Source organism: Ischnura elegans, chromosome 5 (assembly GCF_921293095.1).
Source record: "Ischnura elegans chromosome 5, ioIscEleg1.1, whole genome shotgun sequence".
Lineage (NCBI taxonomy): Eukaryota > Metazoa > Arthropoda > Insecta > Odonata > Coenagrionidae > Ischnura > Ischnura elegans.
The window spans coordinates 76,874,641-76,901,789 of NC_060250.1; the positions used below are offsets into that span (position 1 = coordinate 76,874,641).

Consider the following 27,149-nt stretch of genomic DNA (forward strand, 5'->3'; position numbering starts at 1 on the left):
GTAGGGAGAAGACACTTAAAGCAATAACATCACACACTTATTAAGAGCAAGGGGAAACAAAGAGTAAAAAATAGACCATTCCCTCAAGCCGACGGTCTAAATATTCTCTCTCTCTCCCTATTTTTTCTTCTTACTCTCTTCTTTCCCTTCTGCATTCAAACCAAAGGGAGAGGAAGGCGAAGTAGAACCTCCCCTAAATGACTAGGATGGTTCAGGCGGCCGCGCTCTTCCAACTATACGCGGGCCAACTATAGACAGTCAGCTGTTCGCTCGGCGCCCGCGAGATATAAACTGCCGGCTTAACTGAGCCAGGGATACACACATACACGCCTTTCGGTTCTTCTCCCCCTCTCTCAACCTCCTCCCTCCACAACCATCAACTTCCCCTGAAGCGCTTCGCGGCATTTTACCCCCACTCCACACCCCCAACACCTCCCCCCCACGTCTTTTCTCCTCTCACGAATCCCCATTCCACCGCTAAACATCTCTCTCCCTCCCACTAACGAAAAGGCTGGGACGTGAAGGAAAGAGAGAGCGGAAGATATGAGTATCGAAGAATGAGGAGGCTAGAGTAAGGGGCGGACACGTTGAAGCCAAAGTAGAGACCGTTTATGGTTGAATAATTATTGCAATAATAGAAGGTCACCCGGCGTTGCTCGGTAATGATAGTGCCCAGATAATTGAGAAACTTGGAACTTGGAATTCATGGTAAGATTTTTAGGAGAAGGATCAAAGCAGGTCCGATGATGGCATACATATGTAACAAAAAGAAATGAAAAAAATTGATTTCCATATACCGCGCACGGGATCAGCTTATACCCCGCTCGACAACATAGATCATTATGTGTCCGTCCGTGCGTAGACAAAAACGTCGTATGAACATAAGCAGAAAGGTTTGCAACGAGTGGATTTATAGTTAAGTATGAAAGAGTTATGTTTGAGAGCCATTTTAGGTATAATTTCCCTTTGAGCGTGTCAAGAGGTGTGCCTACCCGACGGGATGTCCAACCGCTAAAGTTGTATGACGTGACGTAACAAATGGTAGTGAGAAAACGACAAAAAGAACGAGCCGGACATAACCTGAAGTAGAACTACGGACATTAGGAGTATCAGATACACCTACGTACTAACTTCCGTTGCAATCCGTGCAGCCGTATGGAAATGCATGGTGGACAGACAAACAGATATCCTTTTTTTATATAGTATATATATTTTATATTCATAGATATAGATAGAAGATTTCGGGATTCCTACCTGATTAGGCATAAATAGACTGCCTTGCCCTGTGGGAAGCCCGAAAGACACTCACCGCTACCACTCGCCCGGAAAGAATTAAATCCTTCTCGATTTTTCCAGTAATCAACCTTTCATTGCTTGTATGATATTAGGCACGATGTGGTGGAAGTTCGTAATATTGTTTGCTATTTATTTCCCTATCACGACTTGTTTTACCGTTTTCCGGCATAGAACGAATACAGATTCCTATACGGCATGATATGTACTAAAATATTTAACGTTTTTCGTGTCTCTTTACATAGGTGCGTATGATTTAGATGGAAATCATTATTTATAAATTGATTTCAAAAAACCTTTTGACTAAAATTTATATTAATAAAATTGATAGTTAAAGACCTTACATGATTCCCTCGATAGAATGTTGTTTAATAAGACAACGATATAGTTAATTTGGTTTATTTGGAGTTTAACTCCCAAACCGCGAAAGTAGACTTGGCAGGATATGTACTCATACAACCTGCCCGCGACAACGTTCACGACAGGTCATCTCATTTTCGAGACGTTTCAAAAAATTCAGGGAAAGTATTTGTAGTAAGAAATCGAATAACCACGTTTTTAGCAGTAAAATACGTTAAAAATACCGTAAATATGTTAATATATCATTCACGACTACGCACCTACATATTCAAGGCTAATTGTACAAACAATCTTCTGACTGGATATTACATATACGACTTTATACTCAATTTACTAGCTTCTTCCACCAAAAAATCGAATTATTTTATTTATTAAATCGAATTTTTTTATTTTTTAAATTTCACAAGTGCGCGCCAAAAACCCTTTATTTCACAGGATCAGTCAATGATAATTACTATAAAACCAATTATTCCTTTTTTCAAATAAATGAGATTAATGACTATCCATTAGGTACCTGGAAAAGGCGATCGAAATTTGCTCCATTAGGGGAATTGAAGTGTAGGAAGATATCCGGCGAAGGCATTAGCCTCTCCATAGGAAAGGCGCCATGGGTGTGGTGCGGTATTCGGAAAACGTAAGAAACAGACAGTTGATGCTTTAACATCACCATCATTATTATATTTTTTTTCCTTTTCTAGACCTTGTTTAATATACGATATAATATTTCCAGGAGTTTAGGTCAATTTTAAAACAAGAAAACTCCAAACTCCAAAAAAACTCCAGGAAATATTACATCGTACCATCATTATTTACATAAGAGCTCAAGGATAATTTAAAAAGTAGCCCACCGTGAAATTGATAGTTCCAGTCTAGTCCTTTATTCGTAGTTTTTTTTAATCATTTTACTTCATATTTTACTGAAATATGACCTTTCCTGCGTCTGATGCTGGTGAATTCTTCTCGGGTTTTCCACCGGTTGAGTTGATTGTAGGTCGACGTTTCGATGGCTGGCTATACCATGGCGTCTCCTCGGCAATCAGGGCATTGTCTTCATGACGATGGCAGAGGCAGCCATCGAAAAGTTGACCTATAATCAACTCACCAGGTGGAAATACAGAGAAGAATTCACCATCATATTTTACTCTTAAAATGCCAACGATGCTTCTTTTATTGCACTTTGAATGGCTATCATCTTAAGTGAAAGCCACGGCATAAAGGAAATGCTTAAGCATTAAATTCGCTTAGTTGCTATATGCTATAGCTAAATAATTAGTCAAAGAATATAAATGTTTCACTAATTATTTCCAGCGTATATTAGGGGAGACCGGGGCACGTTGACCATAGGGGCAGGATGGCCCAGTCGAGCTAATTCATACAATAGACACCGAATCGTGCTAGGAATCTATCAAAAGGTTGGTAGCACGCTTCCCCTTTCTCCACAAGACCAATATGACTGGCGGAGCAGTTTTTGACGAGTTATAGTGATTAATTGTATTTGCGCGTGTTTCAGTAAAATTCTACTCCCAGCTTAAATGTGTGTTATTTAAGTTTTGATTATTTTGGGCCCAATAGTTGAGTACTATAATTAAAGATCACAATTTAAGGATAACTTCTGTGTGGCATACAATCTAAATTGCTGCAGTGAGTTTTGTAACAAATAGAATTTATTGTAAACATGGCGATGGGGCAGGTTGGCCCAGCGACGACGGAGCACGTTGGCCACCCAGACGGTCTCTTCTATCATCAAATGATCTGTCATTCGGGTGTAAATGACTTAATATTGTTTCAAATCGGTTACATGCATGCTTGCCAACAAGAGTGTGGCGATGTACCTTTTGTTAAGTTTTGTTACCTCTTTGGACCAACAAATACGTTTATTAGGGTATTTATCGTAGCCTGACATTAGCATGTCATACGTTCCTCCTTCTCCAAAGCTATATTTACATTTTTCTGGTTTTTATACGTCACTGTTTATGGAAATGTGCTTAAGCAGTTCATCCGAGAAAAATGAAAAAAAAAAGTCGAGAGGAATTACGCATTTTATTGCCTCTTCAGTAGGAAGAATTGGGTTCCAATTTATATTCAGCTCGAAAGCTGGATTTCCCCTTCCTCACTTACATGGATTATTTTATGTTACATTTGAGGGTAAGCATGCATCAATAGTCAACTCCAGAGGTGCCGCTGGGTCTGCGATTAGTCGTCTTTGGGAGCGTTGGGTTGCGTCTGAACTGATTGGGCACAAAGATTCAAATTAAATTCACAGAGGCTACTAAAATATAAGCGCAGTGGTGAAGACAGACATCTTTTTGAACGTAACATAGTATCGAACAATGTAACGCATGTCAACTGGAGCTAAAAAAAATAAAATACGAGCGTCCGATATAGGAAGATGAAGATTCACTATGCCTAAAGTGTGCCTTTTTCGACGATCAGCCTGCAGCACAATGTATTCAGTGCACAAATTGCAAGCGTTGGGCTCATCAGACATGTGTGAACAATAAAATCCGCGTACTATTTTACAAGTGCAATAACTGTGCTGATCTTTTGTATCTGGACAGTCACAAAAGTTAACTGGTTTGTATTAATACGCTATGAGTCCTAATAATTTAAAGCTTTCCCGTTGTTTTAGTAAAATGGTTACGTACAATGAAATATTTTTCTTGATAACAATTAGTTTTATATTAATTTCCTAAAATCATACTAGTTAACTTATCAAAAAATACATGGGCCAATGTGCCCCAGCCACTGGGCCAACTTACCCCGATGTAGGGGCAGATTGGCCCACCTGTCATATGCCCAGTATTTATTTATTTTTTTAAATTTATAACTCTTATATTCAATTTTAATTATTGGCATCCAGATTCAGAAAGACTGTTCTATAATTTAGCAATAATTTCATAAAGTTTAATATGCATGAATAAATAATATTAAAAAATTTTTAAAAATCGGGCCAATGTGCCCCGGTCTCCCCTACGTATATAAGATTAACATAATAGTATTAAGGAATTATTAAGATATTCTATACTTTATGCTTAACTTCTTCCTCAAATCGGTGCGAAATATTATTTAAAAATTCATTTCAATTCGAAGCAATTGCACCAGGGCACATCAAAAACCACTGATTTCATGGGAACAGTCAACGATAACAAAAAAAACATTTATTCCTTTTGTTCAAGGGAAATTAATGACTGTCCATTACGTTGAACTAAGAATCATATAAGTTTATTTTTCAATGTTTCGAAACAGCAATTGTCTCAATTCACACTTTATTTCAAATAGCCCACGTTGATTTCTGAACATCATTCCAAGGATTTCAAGTTTTTTAAGTCAATTTTACCTTTAAAATGGTATGAACTCCCCCCACCCCTCGGTTGGTTTTTGTGATAAAAATTAAATAAAATTACATACAACATCAGCATTTCGGGTGCGAAAGAAATTCCAAGAAACACCAGAGCCAATAACTTTAGCTGAGAGGATATTTTTCCTTAAAGAGGACCCTCATATCTCCCTCGAAAATTATCTTTTGCGCTTTTCGAGTCGATTTTCTCGTTTAAAATTCACGTTATCACCTCGAGATTTTCTGGGTATACGGGAAGGTCGGAATTTCACTGATACGCTACCATGGACCTTATGGAGTAGGTTATTTTTAACAACAAGCTACTTAAAAATATTTTGTTCAGTTGCACAATTTTTAAGCTAATCACGATTAAAGTTAGTCAACCAGAGCGCAGCGCGGACTAATACAAACGTCCTTAGAGAGGCGGTGTCGTCGAACCGAAAGTGGTTTCGAAGCGCCAATTCGCACATACGTGTATCAGCAGCGCAACAACGCAGGTGTTTCAATAACGCAAGCGGCAAGAAGCGAGACTAAGTTCTAAGGTTTTTGGTTCGAATGAAGCTCGTTGTAATTTTTAAGTAATTATCATTAAGTAATTAATTTGTCCTAAGTAATTTGTCGTTAAGAATAACTTACTCTATAACGTCCATGGAAGCGCATCAGTGAATTTATGACCACCCCGTATAGAGAAGAACTTATACAACATTTGCTCGTATTTCAGATACAAAAATTTTGCATCGAAGAAAATTCAGACGAATATGTTTCTAACACGCAAATACTAGCAAAGAGGTGAGCTAGCTTTCATACCTACCTCATGAACCCCGAACATTTCAAGGTGACAGGATTGAATTTTACACGAATAAACGACACGAAAATAGACCTTTAGAGCGGGATAGATGAGTCCTCTTTTTAGTTTTTTTTTAAATACAATTATATTGTTTGTAGGATGTCATTATGATTTTTTCACTGTGACCCTAGAATATGCTCTTAATGGTCATAATTACAAGTCTCAACCAGTAATACCAAAATATAATTAAGTATATAATATTTTTTTGAATTCTGTTATGTGGGAGGCAGGATAACTAGCGATTGGAGAAGGATGAAATTATCAGCAGAATAGCCCAAGCGAAGAGATCATTCCCCTAAAAGATAGATTACTTACGGCGGGAAATTAAAACGTTATAGAAGCAAGTGATGGTGGTTTGATTAGGTTACTGTATTTTAATTACCAGAACTTTCATTAGGAGTATACTTCACCAAGGAAGTAAGGCATGGACAATGACAGCCGCGGAGTAATCAAGTGTTAAAGTCTTCGAAATGTGGTGCTACATATAAATGATGGGAATCAAACGGATCGACCGAGTAAGTAATGAAGAATTCCAATGAAGAGTAGGAGAAAAGAGAAGCCACATGAAAACCTTTACAAGAAGTCGGACCAACCTTATAGGCCATGGCATACACATATCTTGAGACGTGATGATCTGATGAAGACAATCATCGAAGGACAAGTAGATGGCAAGAACGGAAAGGGAAGCTTTCAAATGAATATATGGAACAGGAAAATAAGGATGTGAAAGAGAAGAAATACGTAGGTGTGAAAAGGTTAACTGATAAGAGAACTGAGTGGAGAGCTGCGTCAAACCAATCCTAGGATTGTTGACCAGTGATGATGATGACGATGATGGTATTTTATATAATTACTACGCAATCAAGCACATATTAAATTTTTTACACTAAGAATACGCTTTTTGAAAAATATCACGGTAGATTAAGGTCAAGGGGGTCGAGCCAAATCTCACGACATCTCGCCAAAGGGAAGAGGGTGCGTCGAAAGACACCGAAATCGCTCCATATGATTAATGGATTAAAATATTTATAAGGGGTGTACATTAGATTGATAGCGACAGTATTGTTTGAAAATGCGGGCTTGAGGTTCACCGCTCATTGAACGGCAACTCGTGAAATTAATAACGCACTCACCAGTGGAAGAGTGGAGTGAGCTTCATCATTAGATGTGTCCATCTCGTATGTAAATACTTTCCAGCATAGATGCAGGATCGCCTAGATCATGACGTGGAGCTTATGTTTGTTTTGTGAAGGCTCACTAGTTTATCAATATTTATCGCATTCTTTCAGAATATGTCATAACGTTCACATGGAGACGCGATCATCACACCCGTCTGATACCTAATCTTCCGTGAAGAGAAATGATTGATAAGGGCAGTGTACACAACTTATCTCGGTAAAGTAATATCGATATCGTCCCTCCCTTTATGGAAGAAGTTGTTGATGATAAAAACGAAATATTTTCCTCCCATCAGTTAGTTATTGCTTACTCTCAGTCAAGCTCCTTTACATCCGTCCATTGACCCATAAGTATTACTTTTTAATTAATTTTTAATACTTTTAATTATACCTTTAACTACCAAAGATACAAAACCAATTTTGGAGCATTAGGTGACCCCACAGGCTGCTGCCTGATGGAGGGATCACCTTCAGAAATACAATGTGCATATTGCTGCATATTACTTTTTACTTTAACTGTCTGTTGCAGAGATTTAAGAAATACAATAAATTTCAGAAATACAATCGTAATTCTGTGGATATTATTGCATAACAAAAAATGTCTTCCAGATGAACTATTGATACATAAGTAATATAAAATAAAGATCCACTTAAGAAAAAACAATGGAACTAAAATAAAATTCACAAAATTAAAAAGGAAAATGGTTTGGAAATACTTTAATGAGATATCCACTGTAAGATTTTTATTGTGTTTTCTCGCGACTTTAAACGTGCGTGCAGATACCACGAGAGTGAGAGGCGGAATGTACTGATAACACAGTCGAAGTATAAAACCATCTGACTCACACTTACGCATTCCAATCATCATGATCCAGCCATTTTTTCCAGGTTGGTACTCAACAAACAAGATTCTTTTTTCTGTTCTCTCTCTCTCTCTCCTCGTCCAAGTAAGTCTACAGGAGACTTGAGGTAAATGTAATTTTCCTAGACGCGATGCAATATCTATCACGGATTAAAACACTGACACAAAAAAGACTTCCATTGCTTTTTTTTTAATGTTATCATATTTGTCCACACGCACATGGGTAATATCACACCGTTAAAATCTTTGGAAACGTATGTTTTTCACCGCTGGGTCGTTTAGCGCGGAATTGTAAATGGGAAAAAATTATAAAGATCAGCGACAAAGCAGATCCACGAAAATTTCAAGAAAATAAAAATAATCAGTATAAATGCCATCTTTCATCAGACCTAAGAGCGTTGCATCATCTTTCAAGCATATTATTAAAATAAAGTAACGTAATTCTGCTGACAAGCCGTTTGGCTTAGCAGGACCTAAACGATATTATGTATGTATTGATGTATTGATTATTGATCCTCTTTGGTATATACTTTTCTTTTGTTTATATTTTTTTATTATTATTTTATATTATGTTTGTATATCATCATAAGGAATTGCATTTTGTTTCTATTACTTCTGATTATGATAGCATAATGTATCTCATTATCTCATGTATCCCATTATCTCATGTAATAAAAGCACTTTGATTATTAAAAATTATTCATTTTCACTTTAATTTCACTGTTATTTTGGGAATATTAATTTTTTATGACAGTTCTCTATTATTCATCTTACATTACGAGTTTCATTTTTGCTAATACAAATTGACAATACCATGTAAATATGATCTTGCTGCTTGGAACTGCATTGGACTCTTGAACCCTCAAGCAGAAATGATAAAGTAGTAATCAAACAGTAAAAAAATGTATAGTTACAGCAGTAATTAAACCACCATTTTATTTTACTTTAGTATTTCAACAATATTTGAGCGAGCATTTAATTCTGTTTGTGCGTCAATTTTTCAATGCGTTTGCATTTTGCTTTTATTTGATAACTATTCAAAATATCATGAACGATATGTATTTTTTGCTTCTAGGAGTATGTACCCACAACATTGAATAAATCTCTTCTATTCAAATCAAAAAGTGTTATAAAAGAATCGCGCACATAACCTCATTCGGTTACGTAGAAACTTCAGGTAACTGTTTGCTGTTTGTATCACCAATAATCAAAGGAGGAAAAAGATTTAAAAACATTCTTGATCCGAGCATTATATCCGATCACTTTCTTTTCATACATAATCATTGAGAAAATTCACATATTTACGGCGAATACGGTTCACTTCATTATTAATGGAATCAAATTTCTCCAGTCTCTTGACGGCGTAATAGGAAATTATACTAATTGTAAGTTACTTAAATTACCAAACTCATAGACATAAACCCAGCAAGCAGACCCAATAGGTTTATGATGGGTTGAGCTGCTGAAAAAATTACTTCGTAATACATAATGATTATAGAGTATGAAACATGAACATTAGGAAAAAGTAAAAAAATTCAAAATAATTTAAGCAAAAAGTACAATACCAAATCGATATAAATAACGATGACGCTTCTGTAACACAAGAGTGGAGAACGGAAAGAAAGCCATTTAAGAGTTCAGCGTGATCCCGTACGGAATTTCACGAAAGGCGATGACGAAATGGCCAACCCAAGGCGAAGTCAGCCTGATGAAAGCTTGCGTTTCCCACGATCGCTGTCATAAGACAGCTGCGCCTTCATATCTAATCAACGCACAAATCGATCGCGCTTCAAACATAATGACATCGAAATCATAAATAACGCATCGCAACGCTGAATATTAGTTGAAAACCGCGAGAATTCGATTTCTTAAAGCCTAATACCACTGTTCTATCAAGCTGGGATACTAATGCTAAAATTTCAACACACCTCGTTGCATAATTTAAGAAGTACATTACAATCGAAAAGCATAATTGTTCCTAATATCAAGCGGTACAGACAAAGCTTCTTGCATCAGTTCGCTTCGTCAGTAAAATTAAAGAAGACGTAGGTCCTTCAGTTAAACTAAATTTTTAAATTCAATCCTATGTTCAACAGAAATTCGGTCATATTTCAGCAACGTCTACCATCGTTCTATTTTGATATGGATGGGATTTCGTTACATCCATAATAAAGGATTTATATCCCAGCATTGCCGGATGATGTTCCGTAAATCATCTTTAGTGACGCAATAGATCCGTAAAAAATAACTATCGTCCCACCCTTTCCATCAAAAAGCTGTAAAGGGAAGGATTTTAAGATCAACAGTAGAACCATGTGGTGATGGACACACGTCAAAACAACTGATGATAAGGTAAGGAACGGTTAAATAGCAAAGATTACCATAATTTCTGTATAAAAGAGGATATAATTCCCAAAGGCACCAAACAATAGCCTGTGATACCGTTACAGGCGTGACTGCCTGGCGTGATTGTTACAAGCGAGTTTTACATGAAAAAATTACTCAAATTCCACTGATGAAAAGCTCTTCAAAGACATTTAGGCAAAATTGCAAACTTCGACATTTTCTTGACTAACGGTAATTTAAGATTTGTATACCATTTATTTGCCAGAAGAAAGCTTATGAGATAAGACCGTGACTCCTTGACGTAATAAATCTTTGAAATGACACACCCACTAGCGCTTCAAATATTTTCGAAATTAGTCAGCTCCAAAGCCACAATATTTTGAATTTGAAGAAATAAGTTGCGCCCAGTATGTCAATATTAAATGAAATACCGATATTGTCATAGCTTAGATATCAGTGATGAAATATTGGTAGACATAAAAGCTCATGAAATCACAATACCGACGAAAAATTTGATAATAAAAAGTTCTGTCTACCTTGTCATCTTGTTAAGCGCGACCACAGACAGAGCACAGGAAATAAAACAAGTCACATCGCTCGCTGCGTCCACATATCAAATTCATGCCACTTGATTGACTCGGTATTTCCGACGACAGAGTTTCAAATGTCCCTGCCTCATCCATATTGCTCAGATGTTTAGATGAAAAATAAAAATGAAAAGTAATGGCCCAGGAATTTCGTGAGCTTCAAAAACTTTCCCAATAACGTTAACACGAAAGCCCTATCTACTGACAGATCCATTTACCAGTCTTTCCAGTAATACTGGGAACTTACTGTAGCAAAAATATTTTAGAGGATATATCATAGAGGTATTTTTAAAGATTTATAACATATTTCTCTTTTAGTTTTGATAATTTCGTTTCATTTCCATTGTTTTCTCTTTAGTTTATCTGTACTATACACTACTACACTACTCATAATGAGGAACGGCGAAGCCGTTCGAGGTATGAGTAGGGAGCTTCCCTACCCCCTGGCCGGCGAAGCTACAAGGCCCCTAGCTGAGGTGAGATTATTCGAACTAAAATTCTTCGAACGACCAAAAATGTAGACGGCGAAGCCGGAACCGGGGTTTTTAAGGGGCGGAGCCCCTTAACGAGCGAGTCGTATAAATATAAGATGCATGTAAGATCAGTCACCTGATGATGCAACTACGTACGAAACCCGGGTGGTGCCCATATTAATATAATTAGTGAACCTGACAAAGATTTACTCATTTACTTCCAATTGTAGAGGTTTCACATAGTCAAGCCTGAAGTCATCAGTTATAAGTCATAAAATAGACCGGCCGAGATGAATTAATGCCTCCTCTCATAAAACCTAATACCAAGACCCTAGAACATAACCATACAACACCGCAAAGACTGTCTAAAGCAGAAGCATCACTCCCGCTCAACCGGCCGAATTTAGACTTTTTTCGAGGAAGACGTACCACTCAAAGCTTTCCTGCATCTAGGAAATAAAAAGTTAACACCTTATAAAATACATACCGAGGCAAATTGTGTACATTTAAAACACAGAGTAATGTTGACAAAGATTTTCTCAATCATCATCACCAATGATCAACAACCATTAGATTAATTTATCAGCTAATTTTCCACACCTACGCATTTCTTCTCTTTCAGATACTTCTTTAACTGTTCCATATATTCGGTTCGAGGTCTCCCTTTTCCATTTTTATCATCTACTTGTCCCTCGACGAATGTCTTCATCAGGCCATTATGTCTCAAGATACGGCCAATTAGGTTTTTCTGTCTTCTTGTTAAGGTTTTCATGAAGTTCTCTTCTCTCCTACGCTCCTTAACACTTCCTCATCACATCCTCATATTTTCAATAGATACTGAAAATTTTATGATGATGGCTCACGTTTTAGATAATAATTAAGGGACCAAAACAGGCCAGCCGATCGGAAGTGATGCTTCTCCTTAAGCCCGTATGACACTTCCCAAGTTATTGGCCAATCTATTGGATATTGGATTGTGGTCCAACTGACACACACCAATTTCTAGTCAAATATCCTTTTCACATTATTGGACACAATTTCTTGCCCAATTTGGAATTTAGAACAGGTTCTATTTTCTCGCGGCCAATCTCCAATCAGATGTCAGTTTTGTTGACTCCTAGTGGCCAAAACAAGAAGCTATTTTCAAAACAGCAGGTTTGGAATTAAAACATTGTTTTTTTTCGAAAATTTGCTAGAAGTTTCTAAAATATGGACGAAAGAAGTTGTTTCGCTATTGTTTGAAGCGTACAAATCACACGGATGCTTATGCAACGTAAACACATCGAAATTCAACGGCGTTCTCTAGCGGAACATTAGAACACTATTTCGGCCAATATTGGAGCAAATATTGATGCGTGTCTTACGGTACGTAACGCCCAATATTTTAAACAATATTGGGCGCCGATTTATTGGTCAATAAATTGGAAAGTGTCATACGGGCTTTTGCGTTCGTTCACTAGCGAATCTTACATGCTTGTCAAGGTAAAATACCTCGGTTGCCCGTGAATATCAAGAACGAGCAAGGTTGACGGCGTCTGTCAATCTCATTGTGTGTTCATTCACCCATTAATTTTCATGGAACATTTGAGGCGATCCGATATCGAATATTAGTGACGGCTTATACACACAGTCTTCTTCCTTTTTCGCCTCCTTGCCTCTGTTTACTCATCAACTCTAAGGGCGGCCGGATGGCTTCCCGTCAACATGGGCATAATGTCAACATGCTTAACCAACACAGGCGCTGCTCCTCTTCAATCAAAGTGACGAAGTTTCCTGCGGAGGGCATCGACACGGCGCGGCGCTACGTAAGTTTCGAACGAGTCTTTTTCTCAATTCGTCCCTTTAGCCACAAGGTCAGGCAATCGACAGTTGATGTCAATGAAACGGAAAAAGTAATTCATCGATAAAACTGTAGATAAACATCTTTGCACAGTTTTGCATATACTCTTTATTCTTCTTACGTTTCAAATAGACCCTAAGTATGTGTGTAAGAATGTGCCCCCGGCCTCTGTACCAACATGCCTCACACATGGGACATGTTGGTACTCGTGTATTGTTGAAGGAGAAAATTTTATTTTACTATTTAAAAAGAACATTTTCCAAGATAAATTTTAATTTATTGAGGGTGAATAGTTTTTCACGGCGCTGGCAGAACTCTTGTATTGAAACCTCTTACGGATGAAAAATAAATTCATAAGACAAAAGAGTACCCAACTAGTCCAGATCTCCCCTACCTTTTATTATTTGGAGTGAGTCAATATTTAAGAATTTTTGGGTGAATGGCAATCCACCGACAGCAATAAAAGCTTGTCTATTAAAAAAAAATAGACTCGCAGTTTTAATCAGGCATCTTCAATTAAATAAGTCGGAAGGTAGAATTCAAATTCCAAGTGTCTACACCTTGTTAATGACTCATTTACCAGTCCAAACTTCGGACGATGCATTGATAAATATCATAAAGTTTTTTACTCATGGGATAAAGTTTTTAAAGCTGACCGGAGGCAAATTTACAATGAAATGCAATCAATACTATTCAGTTAATTTAGTTAAAAGAAAAAAAACTATTATTTTATTTTATTTTGCTACTCTTCCAATTATATCGAAAAGGTGTGGGGAATGACGCAATTCACGGTCATCGACATTTAATGAAAAGGCCATTTATGAAATTTTTTTCCATAGATTAAGAGTGATAAATGTCACACTATAAGCTAATTAATTGAAGTATGTGTGATAAAAAAATTCCTAAGAATTAAATTAAATCAACGCCGATGATGAACGGGTACAGAATAATTCTGAGTAATCGATGCCACACGTGCTGTACTAGAAAGAGAAATTAGTTCTTACGACTCTATTAAACTTCAACCGCCGCATCATAAAAATAAGACTCATTCCATACACTCGCATACTTTATCGGATATAATGTCTATGATGTTCAATATCTATCGCATATAATAGCACAATGAAAGTTAAACTCAAACGAGGTCTACGCGATACTGGAAACTTATGACTAGCCGCCACTAGGAACGTAAAACAACTATCCAGATATTCGTACAACCAAAGCCCTACTGTTCTGCAGTGATTACTCTAGGATGGGTGTATTCTTAACCCAATTGCAACCCTTAAAGGAAATTTGACCGCATCAGGGCTAAAGCGATACGATAGTCTCGCAAAAATAATGACGATCAAGGACAAAGCATTTAGTTCATCTTTTTATTGCGGCTTGCGATTTCATCGCACTGTGGGTATCATTTCCAGGTGCTCTTAGTCTCACGTGAAATGAATCTCATCCCTTCCTCAACGATAACGCGAAGTCACCTTTCAACCACAACATCAACCCTTTCAAATTGTAATCAAGCGAAGACGATTAAAGGAACAAAATCATTTCCAAACAAAAGAACTACACTTCATCAATAATATGGTGTGTCCATGGACGAAATTAAAGTTTCCAAAACAATCGCTTGATTTACGGGACAGAAAAGACACTGAAAATTTAAAGCTATTCACTTTGTAGCGTCCGCAACAGGCAATTACACCCAGCACGCTATCCACAAAAGGAACATCTCCTGGCAAGAGAATTTGAGAAGCTCTACTGAGAATCAGAGGAAATAAATCCCACACATACGTTCTTCATCACTATTTAATCCATTTCCCCACTGATTAGATCCCACTCTTTCGCCATAGGTAATGAGAAGAAAGTGAATCAGCATTATATCTCTGGTTTTACCGTCTCAACGTATTCTTACTGTTAAACCATTTGAGCCAATTAAGACACCGTATTCCATCTAATCAAAAGTGAACAACTCATAAAAGGTTATTTTTGTAAGGTTCTTCGGAAAACAGTGGCAAATTTATGTTTAATTGGAAAGTAAATCATTAAAATCAAAATGGGAAGGTAAAAATACCCAACGTTCACAACAAATGACACCAGAATCACTAACAATGACTAGAAAAATAAAATTTTGCCAAATTATAGCATAAAACCCATATAATATTAAAATAATTAAAAATTTTGGACCATAAAATAATTTATATTCAAGCACAAACTTTTCCATATTTTTATTTCGTTTTGTCATTCGTTTATATCTATGCATAATCACTGTATATTACTAAAACTCGTTGACAACGCTCGCATGTATGTAATGTATATACACGTAAATCAAAAAAATAATAGTATATGCGGCAATAGCGCTAAATAGAAAATTGTTAATAGAGGTCATTAGGGTACACAAAATAAAATTTATTTTCTAGAGTGAAGATCATCTTCCAAACATCACGAAACGAGCACAATCAAAAAGAAAGCTTGCATAAAACAAAGTTTTTTTGTACTCAAACTGACAAAACATGAGCATTGTATGGATTTTAAGAAATGCATCACCCTAATTACATGTGTCTTATGGCATTCTAACTAGTTGTTTAAGAATAAACAATGAATTGACGAAATGAGGAGATGTAACTTTTTACGCACATATGGGAAAATGCAATAATCTATATAGAAGAATATAATAAAAAAATTAATGATTATGATCTATAACTCAATTATAATGACATATATACGGAGATTCCTAAAAATAAAAACTTTATAACTTCACTTCAAACTAAAGTAAATACTCAGCTAAAAAACTTTTTAAAGAAAATAAAATAGACTTTAACACATTATGTGCATTCACAAAAAACAATGGTACTAATCCAAAATTGTATGGTTTAGTTAAAGACCGTAAACCTAATATACCTACCTCTAAGACCGGTGGTAAATAAACTTAGCAATTGCACTAAAATTTAGAGCTCTTAATTCCATCGATAAAATATTTCACGGAAAAACCTTAAAACAATCGAGGATATTCTGGAAAAAAAAATCATTTTCCAAAAAAAAAATTAAACTTACTTCACACAAACAACGCTATATAGTCACATACTCAAATTCACTAAATAAAATAATCATCAAATACAACATCCCCATACCGTGGGGTCATCTAATATTAGTAAATTTTCTGAACAAATTACGAAGGTATTCAATAAAATAAATTATAAAATTGCACACAAAAATCATAACACTCTAAACAAGCTTCTATACGCAAAAATAAAATCAGAAACCCCTAAAAATCTCAAAAGTAATATAATATATAAAATTTCATGCCTCGATTGTAACACTTGCTTTATAGGACAAACATCACAATATTTAAAAAATAGGATTTCTCAACACAAGTCATCAGTAGAAGGTGGTATAACACTGTGTGCTCTTGCTAGCCACAGCATAAGCAATGGCCATGTTTTTGATTTTGACAACGCCGAAATTTTAGATCATGAGGTTAATTTGAGAAGAAGACTTTTCAAAGAAATGGCTCATATATCTAAATTAATTAACAGTTGTAATTAAAAAAAACAGACATTGAAAATCTTAGCTAAATTTATTTTTATTTAATTAATCAAAATTATTGGTAACTAGCTATGGTATAGCTTAGTAACCTTATATCAATACAAATTAAGATAATAAAATAATAAAATTATGCACGCTTACATCATCTACTCTTCGAATTCAAGCTAACATCTAAATTCCAATCAAATGATTCATGACCACAAAAAATGCAGGTGCTTCACTTATAGCGATGACCCTTCAAGGTAACTTGAATGACGAACATGTACGAAGCTACAGAAACTGAAAACAAAAACTGAAAGAACAAAAAACAAAAGCTGAAAGAAACCCCCCAGTATTTTCAGTAATTATCAGTGTTTGAAAATTTAAACATCAAGATTTACATTGGTGCGAAAGATCCACAGAGAAAAAATCATCCGCCTTGACCGGGATACGAACCCGGATCCCCCGATTTACGGTCGAGTGCTTTTAGCCGGTTAAGCTACCGAGGCGTCATTCCCTGTGGATATTCCGGTAAAGGCGGATAATTTTTTCTCTCTGGATCTTTCGCACGATTGTGCATTGCGGGTGACTCCCGTAAAAGTTATCACCGTGGCTAGTCCCGGTATACTTTAAACTATTTACATTGGCTTTAAACAATAGTACTTCATATGTGTACATGCATATAATGGGAATCAATCGGGTCAGATTGCAATCAAATGCAGGACACTCGACACACAGACACTTGACGCCATAATTCCATATGTTACATTACCTACTAATAATAAAACAGCAGAATTGACTTCAAGGTCGTTCCGACCTGCGGTAATTTATAATAAATGTCTATACTTGATGACTAGGCAGGGATAAGCAGTTATGTCACGCGTGTGGAGATAAAAACATCACTTCAAAGTCATCCTCGAAGACCTCTCGACGCTGGAAAATGATTCTTCCCATACCTCCTCGGAGATGTTCGCTTCGTCTTCGAAATGACTTGAGGAAAAACCGGACTCCACAAACACAACCCGGGATAATCTATCACACGAGTCGGAGGCGATACGCCCAATGGCTAGTTGCTGAGTTTGTGCCATCGCGGTTGACTTAAAAATAAGAAGATTCTGCAAGGGGGAACTTCGAAAGTGGAGTCAAGGCTGCGGGAATAATTTATCTCTGGAAAAATCCAAAACACACCAGCAAAAAGACTCCGATTTCTCATAAATTCAGCGTCTTCGCTGCAAATTTTCTCTCGCTACTATTTAGAATTTCATGAATTAAACATCGTTCTTGCACAAACCGCGAAATTGACGAACGTGTGGACGTAGAATAGCATTCATCGAATGTAGACGATTTTCGAGTGATAATAATAATTTATTAATCCCAAAATTTTGATGTTACAACTGTTAAAAGCAAAGAAGAGGGAGCTAGCTGTAGGTGGTCTTCACGGTAATAAGACTAAAATAGAGCCATCAGCCTATAACTTAAATGTATGCCACAAAAATAAATGTAGTAACTATTACATAAACATTGTTACAATCAAATAGCATCAAAATAAATGCTCAATTTTTTTCGGGATAAAAAACAATATAGGGCAAGTTTTAACATTTTATTAGAGAATTTAATTCAGAACATTTTTTCATTTCAGCGTGCAGTAAGTACGATCTTTAGCTCCATATAGAGAAAGAAACGTTTATGCAACCTTAATCCTGGTCTGTTTGTTACAATGATTGACTCACGTTGCCCGAAGTGGCAGCTTGAAATTACATGAGGGAATGAATGCTCTCTAAGTATTTTTTGTCCCGTTCATTCAGTCAACCCACTATCGAAGCAATCATTGATTTTAACGTAGATGTAGAAGATAACGAAAATCTGAAAAAATACGATGAGTGTTCAGAAAATAATGGGAAATTTAGTTTTTTTTAATAATATTTATTTATTCGTCTTTAATGTCGCCTTCAAAATAGTCCCCATTTAATGCTCCTTATATCTGAGCATGTTCAAAACCATATATTTCACTTTTTCCACGTTTTCATCTTTTGTTGGATGTCCTGGTTCGTCATCTTTAACGCATTCACGGCCATCATGGAAACGATTATAACACTCGTCAATTATTGTTTTACTCATGTCTTTTGTACCCATAGAAGTCTATGTAGAAGTGGCTGAGGGTTGAAAGACCTCAAGATCCCTAGACAGCAACTAGAGCATTGGATTGTAAATCACTCTCTCTCCCAATCAGCACCATTGAAGATTCGCAAGAGATCCTTCTATACAAGAGGATTAAAGCTTCCTCGGCCATCGTTGGAACTGGTGTTCCCTCGGAGTAAACAAATGCTGCAGTTCTCGAGGTGGCTGCGCAATTATGCAAAACCTGAGGTCAATACTGGAACCCCAACCTCAACATTATTTTATTTTGATTTCAAATAAAATGGTACCCATACACCAAGATTGCCAATTTAAAGTGCACGAATAACAAGTAAACTTTAAACAAATAAGCTAATTATGATTACAAACAAAGAGTTACAGAACAAATCAACAAACCTATTACAGTGACCAGTCTCAACGGCAGTATTTAGCAAGTTATGAATTCATAAGGCGTTAAATAGGATGGTGCCAAGTAAGTAAACTTTTTAATTGATTATTAAGTTTTAATTAATTAATTAAAACGGATCAATTTCAGTCGGGATAGAATATAACAGGACGGAAAGCAGGGAAAATAGAGAGCGCTTCATTACTGATAGCCTGCAGACTATTGGCATGAAGAGTAGGGAGGACGAACTGGTGTGACGAAAAGGTACTCTAACGTTGAAAAAGGAAACATTTTCAGGTCTGTAGTGGGAAATACAATACAGTAAACAATATCAAAGTGGGAGTTAAGGGCATTTTAAATTAATTTTACGCCTTATTGAAGTCGGAGACGAGAGAAGCTGCGGAGTGATAAGGAGGATAAAACTGCATTTGTAGTTGCCTCGCAGAGATTTGGGTTTCTGCACTTCGCAATATTTGAAAAAAAAAATTTGTAACACTGATAAGGGGGGCAAGATTACTGGGAGCAGACATTGACCACATTGGGGAGCAATATGTGATTATCGTAAGTACTATGGATGAGAAGTAGGATTGGAGTGCGTTTGTGATCGGTGATATCTGTGAACCGGTAGATTAAAGCCTTAGAGTGATTATAATGGGAAATGGAAAAAATTGACAAATGAAATACTTATAAATATTTTTAATCCCAAAATTTCTCATTCTTTGAGTGTTTTATTTGATTGACAATAAACTTACAACACAAATAATCATGAAACCAAACACTGTCATCGTAGTCAGGTACCATGGCATAGGATTTTTTCATTTCAATCGTGGTTGCACATGCACATTCATATATCGTCCTTCTTTAAATTTACTTTCAGGCTGCACTTCGCTAATTCTGAAAGCCATCCCTTCTTCTCAATTGACAAGTCACCTGAATGAACACACAGTTCCCAGCAGATGCAGTGTCGTTCACATAGGGTATGCCTTAAGAGAAACCACTAACGTTGACCAGAAAGGAAAATCCGTTAATAATTTTAAAGAATAGTTGAATAACAGTCTGAAAATTTCTAATTAAATTCTTACAAAGGGTGTTTCTGGAGGAATCTATCATACTTCTGGAGATGAAAGGGGAGACAATTTTAAGTATTTTTGTCCATAAACATGGAGTCGCAACTCCATAGTTACTAAGCTAAGGAAAGTCAAACATGTTTTTTGGATGCAATTTGTAGAAATATGAAAAAAAAAAAACATTTCTTTTTGTACTCCGGATTTATTAGGACATTAAATAATAAAGGTTGTACGAAAATGTGCGATTTTTAGCTCTGGTTAAATTAAGCTTAAAGATGAACTGTATCAGGCAATTATAATCGCACATTTTTGTCCAAACTTAATTATTTAATACCCTTAAAAAACCAGAGCATTAAATAAAATGTCGAAAAGGTTGGATGCTAAAGAAAAACCGTTCTCATGGTAACTGCAAGTTGCATACAAAAAAAGTTTGCAATGCCATAGCTAAGAAACTAAGGAATTGCGACCCCATGTTTATGGACCAAAAAATACTTAAAATTGTCACTACTACCACGTCCTGAAGTATTGCAGATTCCTCCTGAAACATTCTATACAGCATGCCTTAAACTATTTTCTACGCAACTGTCACGTATTTTATGGCATTTTTCGTACTCAAGAACAAGCTTCAAAAAATTCCACCAACACCGCCAAGCCACTGACGTCGTCGGAAACAAACTAATGTGCACCGTTCAATTTCTTCCATGCTGGTAACATAATGGAAACGGAAAAAAGAGTAATTCATCCAGGAAAATCAGGTTTGTAAGGAAGTTGGTCGAAACTGCGAGTATGCTCATGAGTTCATACTGCAGTGTTATTACTGAGATCACGAGTAGATATTAATAATTAAATAAAAATATTGAATTAGCGTAGCCACGAGAAAATGGTGCATTGAACCAATTCAATTCAATGGCGCTATTGGAATCTCACTAGTACACTTTCTCACACTCGGCATTGGCGTTAAAAATAAAACTTTTTCTAGATTATAGTTGTAAAAAAATTATTCTAACAGTCTTACAACCCAATGTTAATTGCATAATTTTCTAGGCTAGAAATCTTAATCAATAGAGGCATTGCTACGACGAAATTAACAACTAAGAAAAGAGTAGGTATCTATAAACACTTGAATGAATAAATAAAACAAGAATTAAACAAATTAGATATAAATGGAAATATGAACATGAGGAATGAGAAATTTTTCCAAGAGAAAGCACAGGTACCGATAAAACGGGGTGAATAGAAACAATTTTCAACTTTGGTTTGAAATTTCACATACTTGCAGTTGTTCCATATAAACAATTTTTTTCCCAAACACAGGTATCTGTTAGACCTATTTGTTTATAGTATGTAATTTTTTAAATTTTATTTGATTTTAACTTCAATTTCATGTTATTTTCTATTGAAACGAATCGGGGGTGAATGGAAACAGTTAAATATGGTATTTTTAATTTGTAATGGATAAATACAAATTTATTTCTCAACATAATGATTTAATTCAGTACATAAAAGAAGTTACATAACTGCAAGTAAACAAATTGAATAGGTAGACAATTACCGTATTTAACTAGATTAAATTATGATAAATTGTGAGATCAGACCGGTCATCTTTGAAAAATTTTTCTTGCGGGTGAATAAAACACTAAAAATGATTTGTTTCTATTCCCCCCATAAATTCTGAAAACCTAACCTAAAAAATATGAATAATTTTTGAAATAATATTGTTTAAGTTAACTTAAAATAAGCCTGAATCTTTTATATGAATAATTAAACTATGTTTTTACAGCTATTTATTTTTAAGAACACTACGTATTCTGACTTACCTGGAAAGTTCAAAGTGGATAAAAAAAACAAGAATCACGTGGTAAAATTCAACATGACAAACAAACAGGAACCAGTGCTGCCAACCAAACAAACCATTATTTCACTTTCAGCCAAAAGTGTACCAATCTAAAAAAATGATAGTTGCCGCTATTTACCCATAGTTATGTAGGAAATAGATTATACATAAAAAAAAGAAGTTTCGTTTCTATTCACCCCAATGTTTCTTTTCACCCCGTTCTACGGTACCTACATTTCTGAAAAGTATAATTTGTAGAAAAAAATAGACAATCGTTAACAAATAAAAAGACACTACGAGGAAAGACATCCACGAAAGTTTACTGCAGGCAAAGCTAATGCTAATCACAGACGTAATATGTCGACCGGTAAGAATGAAAGGCTTTTAAGATGAGGAAACCACAGCAGAAATTAACCTCCGGCAGAGCACAAAATCCGCTGTCTTTTGGGTGACTACCCAGACGACCTTGAGGTGATAAGGCCATTGAATAACTAGTTACGCAGCGTGTGCAAACAAGATTCGAGAAGCCAAAATTCGACAGTTAAAACTTTTTGCCCATCTCGATTGAAAAAACTACGACAGCAGAATACTGAGAGAACCCGAATACACAAGTTATCCATACATTGATCGAAAGATGGAGGGAAAAAATATGAGATGGTAAAAATACTAAAAATTAGAGTGAAGCATAGTTGGGGATAAATACGAACGATATACGATGATTGGTAAATTCCGGGATCTACAGCCGCGTTTGTCGTTTTTGATCCGAACAAGGAATTTGGCAGTCATGGTGAACAACGACGCAGAACCTACGCAAGAATGAACGATATGGGAGATTACTAAACGGATTCTGCAGCATAAAAAATAGGCAATACGTAAATAAATAAAACTTATACTACTTCGATTACAACTGCCCCTAAGGAAAAATGATGATATGCGAGGAGTTGCACAATTTTATGAAATACGATTAACTTTAAAATAAATTGGCCAAGATAGGTATGAGTTAGACAGTAAAGCTATCCGATAGCTAACTCCAGTGGCGCTGACTCCATGGGGCCTGAGGGGGCCCGAGCCCCCTCAAAGATTCGTTAAGGCGGGCGGAGCCCCCTCAATAATTCAAGAAAATAATTAATTTATATTATGCTTTGGGAAATCACAAAAAATATATTCGTATTTTCCCTTATTTGACGATAGATACCTTTTAAAATACATTCAATAATGTGTTAAAACAAATAATTTTAAGGTACTAAGGAGGTTAACTGAAAACAAGTGGTGTGAATTATGATAGTGTTACGGTGCTGAGAAACACTTTGAATTTAACCTCTTCCCGGGGTAAGACCCCCGATATGGACCCCCAATATTTTTTATAAGTCGGCGCCCCTGGCTAACTCCATCGTGGTCTTTGGTGAGATTATAAAAAACGAGCCAATGAAAGGTCACGGTAGCCAAGGGCGTACCCAGGATCATAACATGGGGAGGAAGCCATGGTCTAGGGGGAGGGCAAGCCATGATCTAGGGGGAGGGGGCAAGCCATGGGATTTATGAGTATATTTCCTTGAAAAAATACTTTTATTTTAATTACATATCTTATACTAATATATATCATTTTTCGTGGGTTTAAAGAAAAATTGTTGGATACTTCAGTTTCGTTTCAATTCAGTACTGATTTTGCCTAAAGACTTATGCGATTTTTGCTTCTCGGAGGGGGCAGCTGTCTCCACCTGCCCCTCGCTGGGTACGCCCATGACGGTAGCTACAACGTATCTGTGGCTACAACTACGGGGTTCAAGACCTGGAGGTCATTGCAGGAAGGAAATACATAATCTACACATGACTTTAGGCTTTAATTAGTGGACCTCCGTGAACAGTCTAAATCAGACTGATATGATATTCTGCATCAAAATCATAATTTCCCCATTTTTTTTTAGACACATAAACAGTACTTTGCTTGGATATAAAAAGGAGGATATACAATTGTTAACAAAATGTTTTAAAGGATAAAGGAACTCCGGAATAACGATTCGCATGCTTCCTTTAAAATTTGATGGTAAACATGAAACCTGCACACAAGAAATAAAACACCTAGAAAACCCGCCAAGGAAAAAAACTCGCTCCAGCAGTCCGCAAGGTGGCACCAGGCGTTGCGAATGAATAGTTCCCCCTATTTCCCCTCCGGCCAAAGCCAGGGGGCGTAGCTCAGATGGTAGAGCGCTCGCTTAGCATGCGAGAGGTACCGGGATCGATACCCGGCGCCTCCATAACTTTTTCTTCCCACACAATGAGGTAATTCTCCTTTAATGGGCACGAAATTTATTTATTGACTTTCATATGGCTATTGCATACCATTTCCCTGCTTTGTGACCTTTTTTCCACTTACTACGGCGTATTTTCGCAAAGACACGTAAATATACTTTGTTCGTTAGAGCCCCATCCAGTTTACGTAAATATCCTGACTCTGCGCCACTATCCTCATTAATGCAGCGAGGATAATAAATCAGGACATGGTTAAGTATGACCCACGAAAGAAACAGCAAACAATCCTCCGACATGATTTATTCTTACAATTTTTTTCAAAAATAATTGCCAACTGCCTCGGTCACCACTATTTTCTCATCTCGAATACACCAAGACAATTTTTTAAAGATAATCCAAATCTCATCTACTTACGGTGCCAAATACGAATACCTACCTACACGCCGTCTCTGCGATAGCATTGAAAAATTACCTGTCCCACTGAGTCCCACTGAGCTTAATCAAGGTATTTACCATGAACTGCAAGCCCTTTTATGATGAGTTTACCAACCAAAAAGAACTAAAATCACTTAATCAAAATTCCCTCGGGTTCCAGCCACCCGTGCATTTCTACATCACAGAGCCAAACATCAACGAGGCAGACAGCCCTCAAATCGCGGAAAGAAAAAAAGTCTGGAGATGGTAAACCGACAAAAATTACTTTGGTGCAGAAGTAGACGGCGATATAAAATTAAAATGACAATAATTTTCCTTGCAGCTGAAAGTTTCAATTATTGAAATTAATTAGAAAAAAGAATAATAAATAATAATCTAGATATTGTCCGCGAAAATATTAAAGAAAAAATAAAATACCTACACATACTCTGTGACTATCCTACCTTATTGCGATTATCCACAATAAAAATTACAGAGCCATGATGGCAAAAAAATCATGCCCGTTGTCATACGTGCAATATTCGACAGCATACCGCATCCAGTAACAGGTAAATAAGAACTGCAATGCGGCAAGAACGCGTGAGAATTGCGTTTCCACACTTGCAACTCTATGATTACACAAGAGATGCAAGTAAGTAATGGACATGTACAGGACGACATCAACCGGTGGAAAACCCGTGACACTTTTCTGCAACTGATACGCCGGGAAAACCTAAGACCATACATCAATAGTAGGGTATTGAAACAACGAGCTCCAGTATCCGAGGCTGAATTCGACCGCAGGAAATCATGGAACTGTGAGCTATCTTCATCAGTCTTCAAATCTTCGTTACTCTTTCGAATAATCAACGTCAAAATTTTATCCCTCGCATACATTAAAATTTTTAACTTCACTACCGTAGGTTAATGTACCGAAATAAATGTATCAATAAAATGAAGTCTAATTCTCCCATCAGTCGATAAAGCAGGCGTTCACTTTAAACGTAGTTCCTAAATTGATGCTATTTTGAACCTTGAGATCAGTGTTTTTGGGTAGTGTAGAGCAATAAAAAAATACGAACAAGTTTGATGAAATAGCGACAATAACTATTAATAACCCAAAGCCGTTTTTAATACATGTCCAGATTTGTTTGAAGGCGACAGAATCTTGATATTACTTATTAAGCAACTTAAAAATCGCAGCCTTCACTCCTGCCAAGGGCAGGCTATCATTTGATTACACACCGAGGTTGCCGCGGACGAAGACCGCGGAAAACAATATCGGAATACCACACTGCGCATTCCACAGGGCATTGAAATAAATGCCCGAAATGCCATCATGTCAGGTTCACTGAGGTTAATTAACCATTTCTATTCTGAAACTCACATAACCTAAAACAAATTGAAGTCCTCGCAATGCCCAAAGTCTATAAAGAGTGCCAATGGGTAAAACGTTGCCATCACACAAATAACCGAGGTCACAACATGCCAATAAGAGTAAAGAACCGGTTATGACTATTGCCAAAGAAACGAAAGACGCTCCAACTCCACAGCGAAGAAATTGCCGACCTCGCACTTTCATTAATGTATTACTCGAATAACGTTAAGAATAGCAGTGTTCCGTAAGAAGAAATTATAATAAATATTTATTTTTCTACATGAATGCAATCAAATTGCCTAAAGCTGTCTGCTTCAGAATAATATATGCCATGATGCGAAGTATTTGAATGCAAAAATGAATAACAAAGCGCTTAGTTCGCTTTTAACTGAATTAAAGAAATCGAGTTTCGACGTAAATAAAACAGGCCCAGTCTCAAATTTAGCATTTGCGATCAAAATGTCATTGAATTTGCATTTATATCTACTGACCTTCGATTGTGATGCCGAGTAAACCGGCGTTATTTAATGCGAAGAGACTACAAGAGCTATAATAAAGGCTGAAAACAAAGACCCCAAGTGAGATTTGGAGGATGATTGAAATTCATTTCACGTGAAGGAGGACACAAACATGTTTTGTTGACATTAGACATTTGGGATGAAGAATAAAAATTTGGTACTCACCAAGGTCATCCATTGCTCTTCAGTCCTGATAATTATTCACAGGTATCTTCAAGTAACCAAGGGGCTGAAAAGGAACCACTGTAAGTGATAATGCACTGATATTTCCCGACGAAAACTCTCACTGACACTATTCACAAGGTACGATGTAAAATATGGCGGATGAGCACATTCTTTTCTTGTGACGTCAGAGGGTGGAAAATTCGGATCCTATGTGGAGCGAAGCACTCGAGAAATTTCATCACCGATTGGTATTTAACTCGCAAGAGTCACTCAAAAGATTGGTTTTTATTTATCCTATTGAAAATGTGTATATTTAGAGCATAAATTTGGAAGTTTAATTTTGAAAAATGTATTTTACGCTATTTT

At 36.4% G+C, this 27,149-nt stretch overlaps 1 protein-coding gene and 1 non-coding gene across 2 annotated transcripts in view; one reads left to right on the forward strand and one right to left on the reverse strand.

Annotated features, from left to right (window-relative positions):
• Positions 1-26,916, reverse strand: part of LOC124159088 (leupaxin) — a 575,831-nt gene extending 548,915 nt beyond the window's left edge. Inside the window, exon 1 of the mRNA XM_046534629.1 lies at positions 26,784-26,916. Coding sequence (XP_046390585.1) covers positions 26,784-26,796 — 13 coding nt within the window. The 5' untranslated portion in view covers positions 26,797-26,916. The remainder of the gene's footprint in view (positions 1-26,783) is intronic.
• Trnaa-agc lies at positions 24,241-24,313 on the forward strand. The gene has a single exon. It is a non-coding gene; the product is annotated as a tRNA-Ala (tRNA).
• Positions 26,917-27,149: the final 233 nt, after the last annotated feature.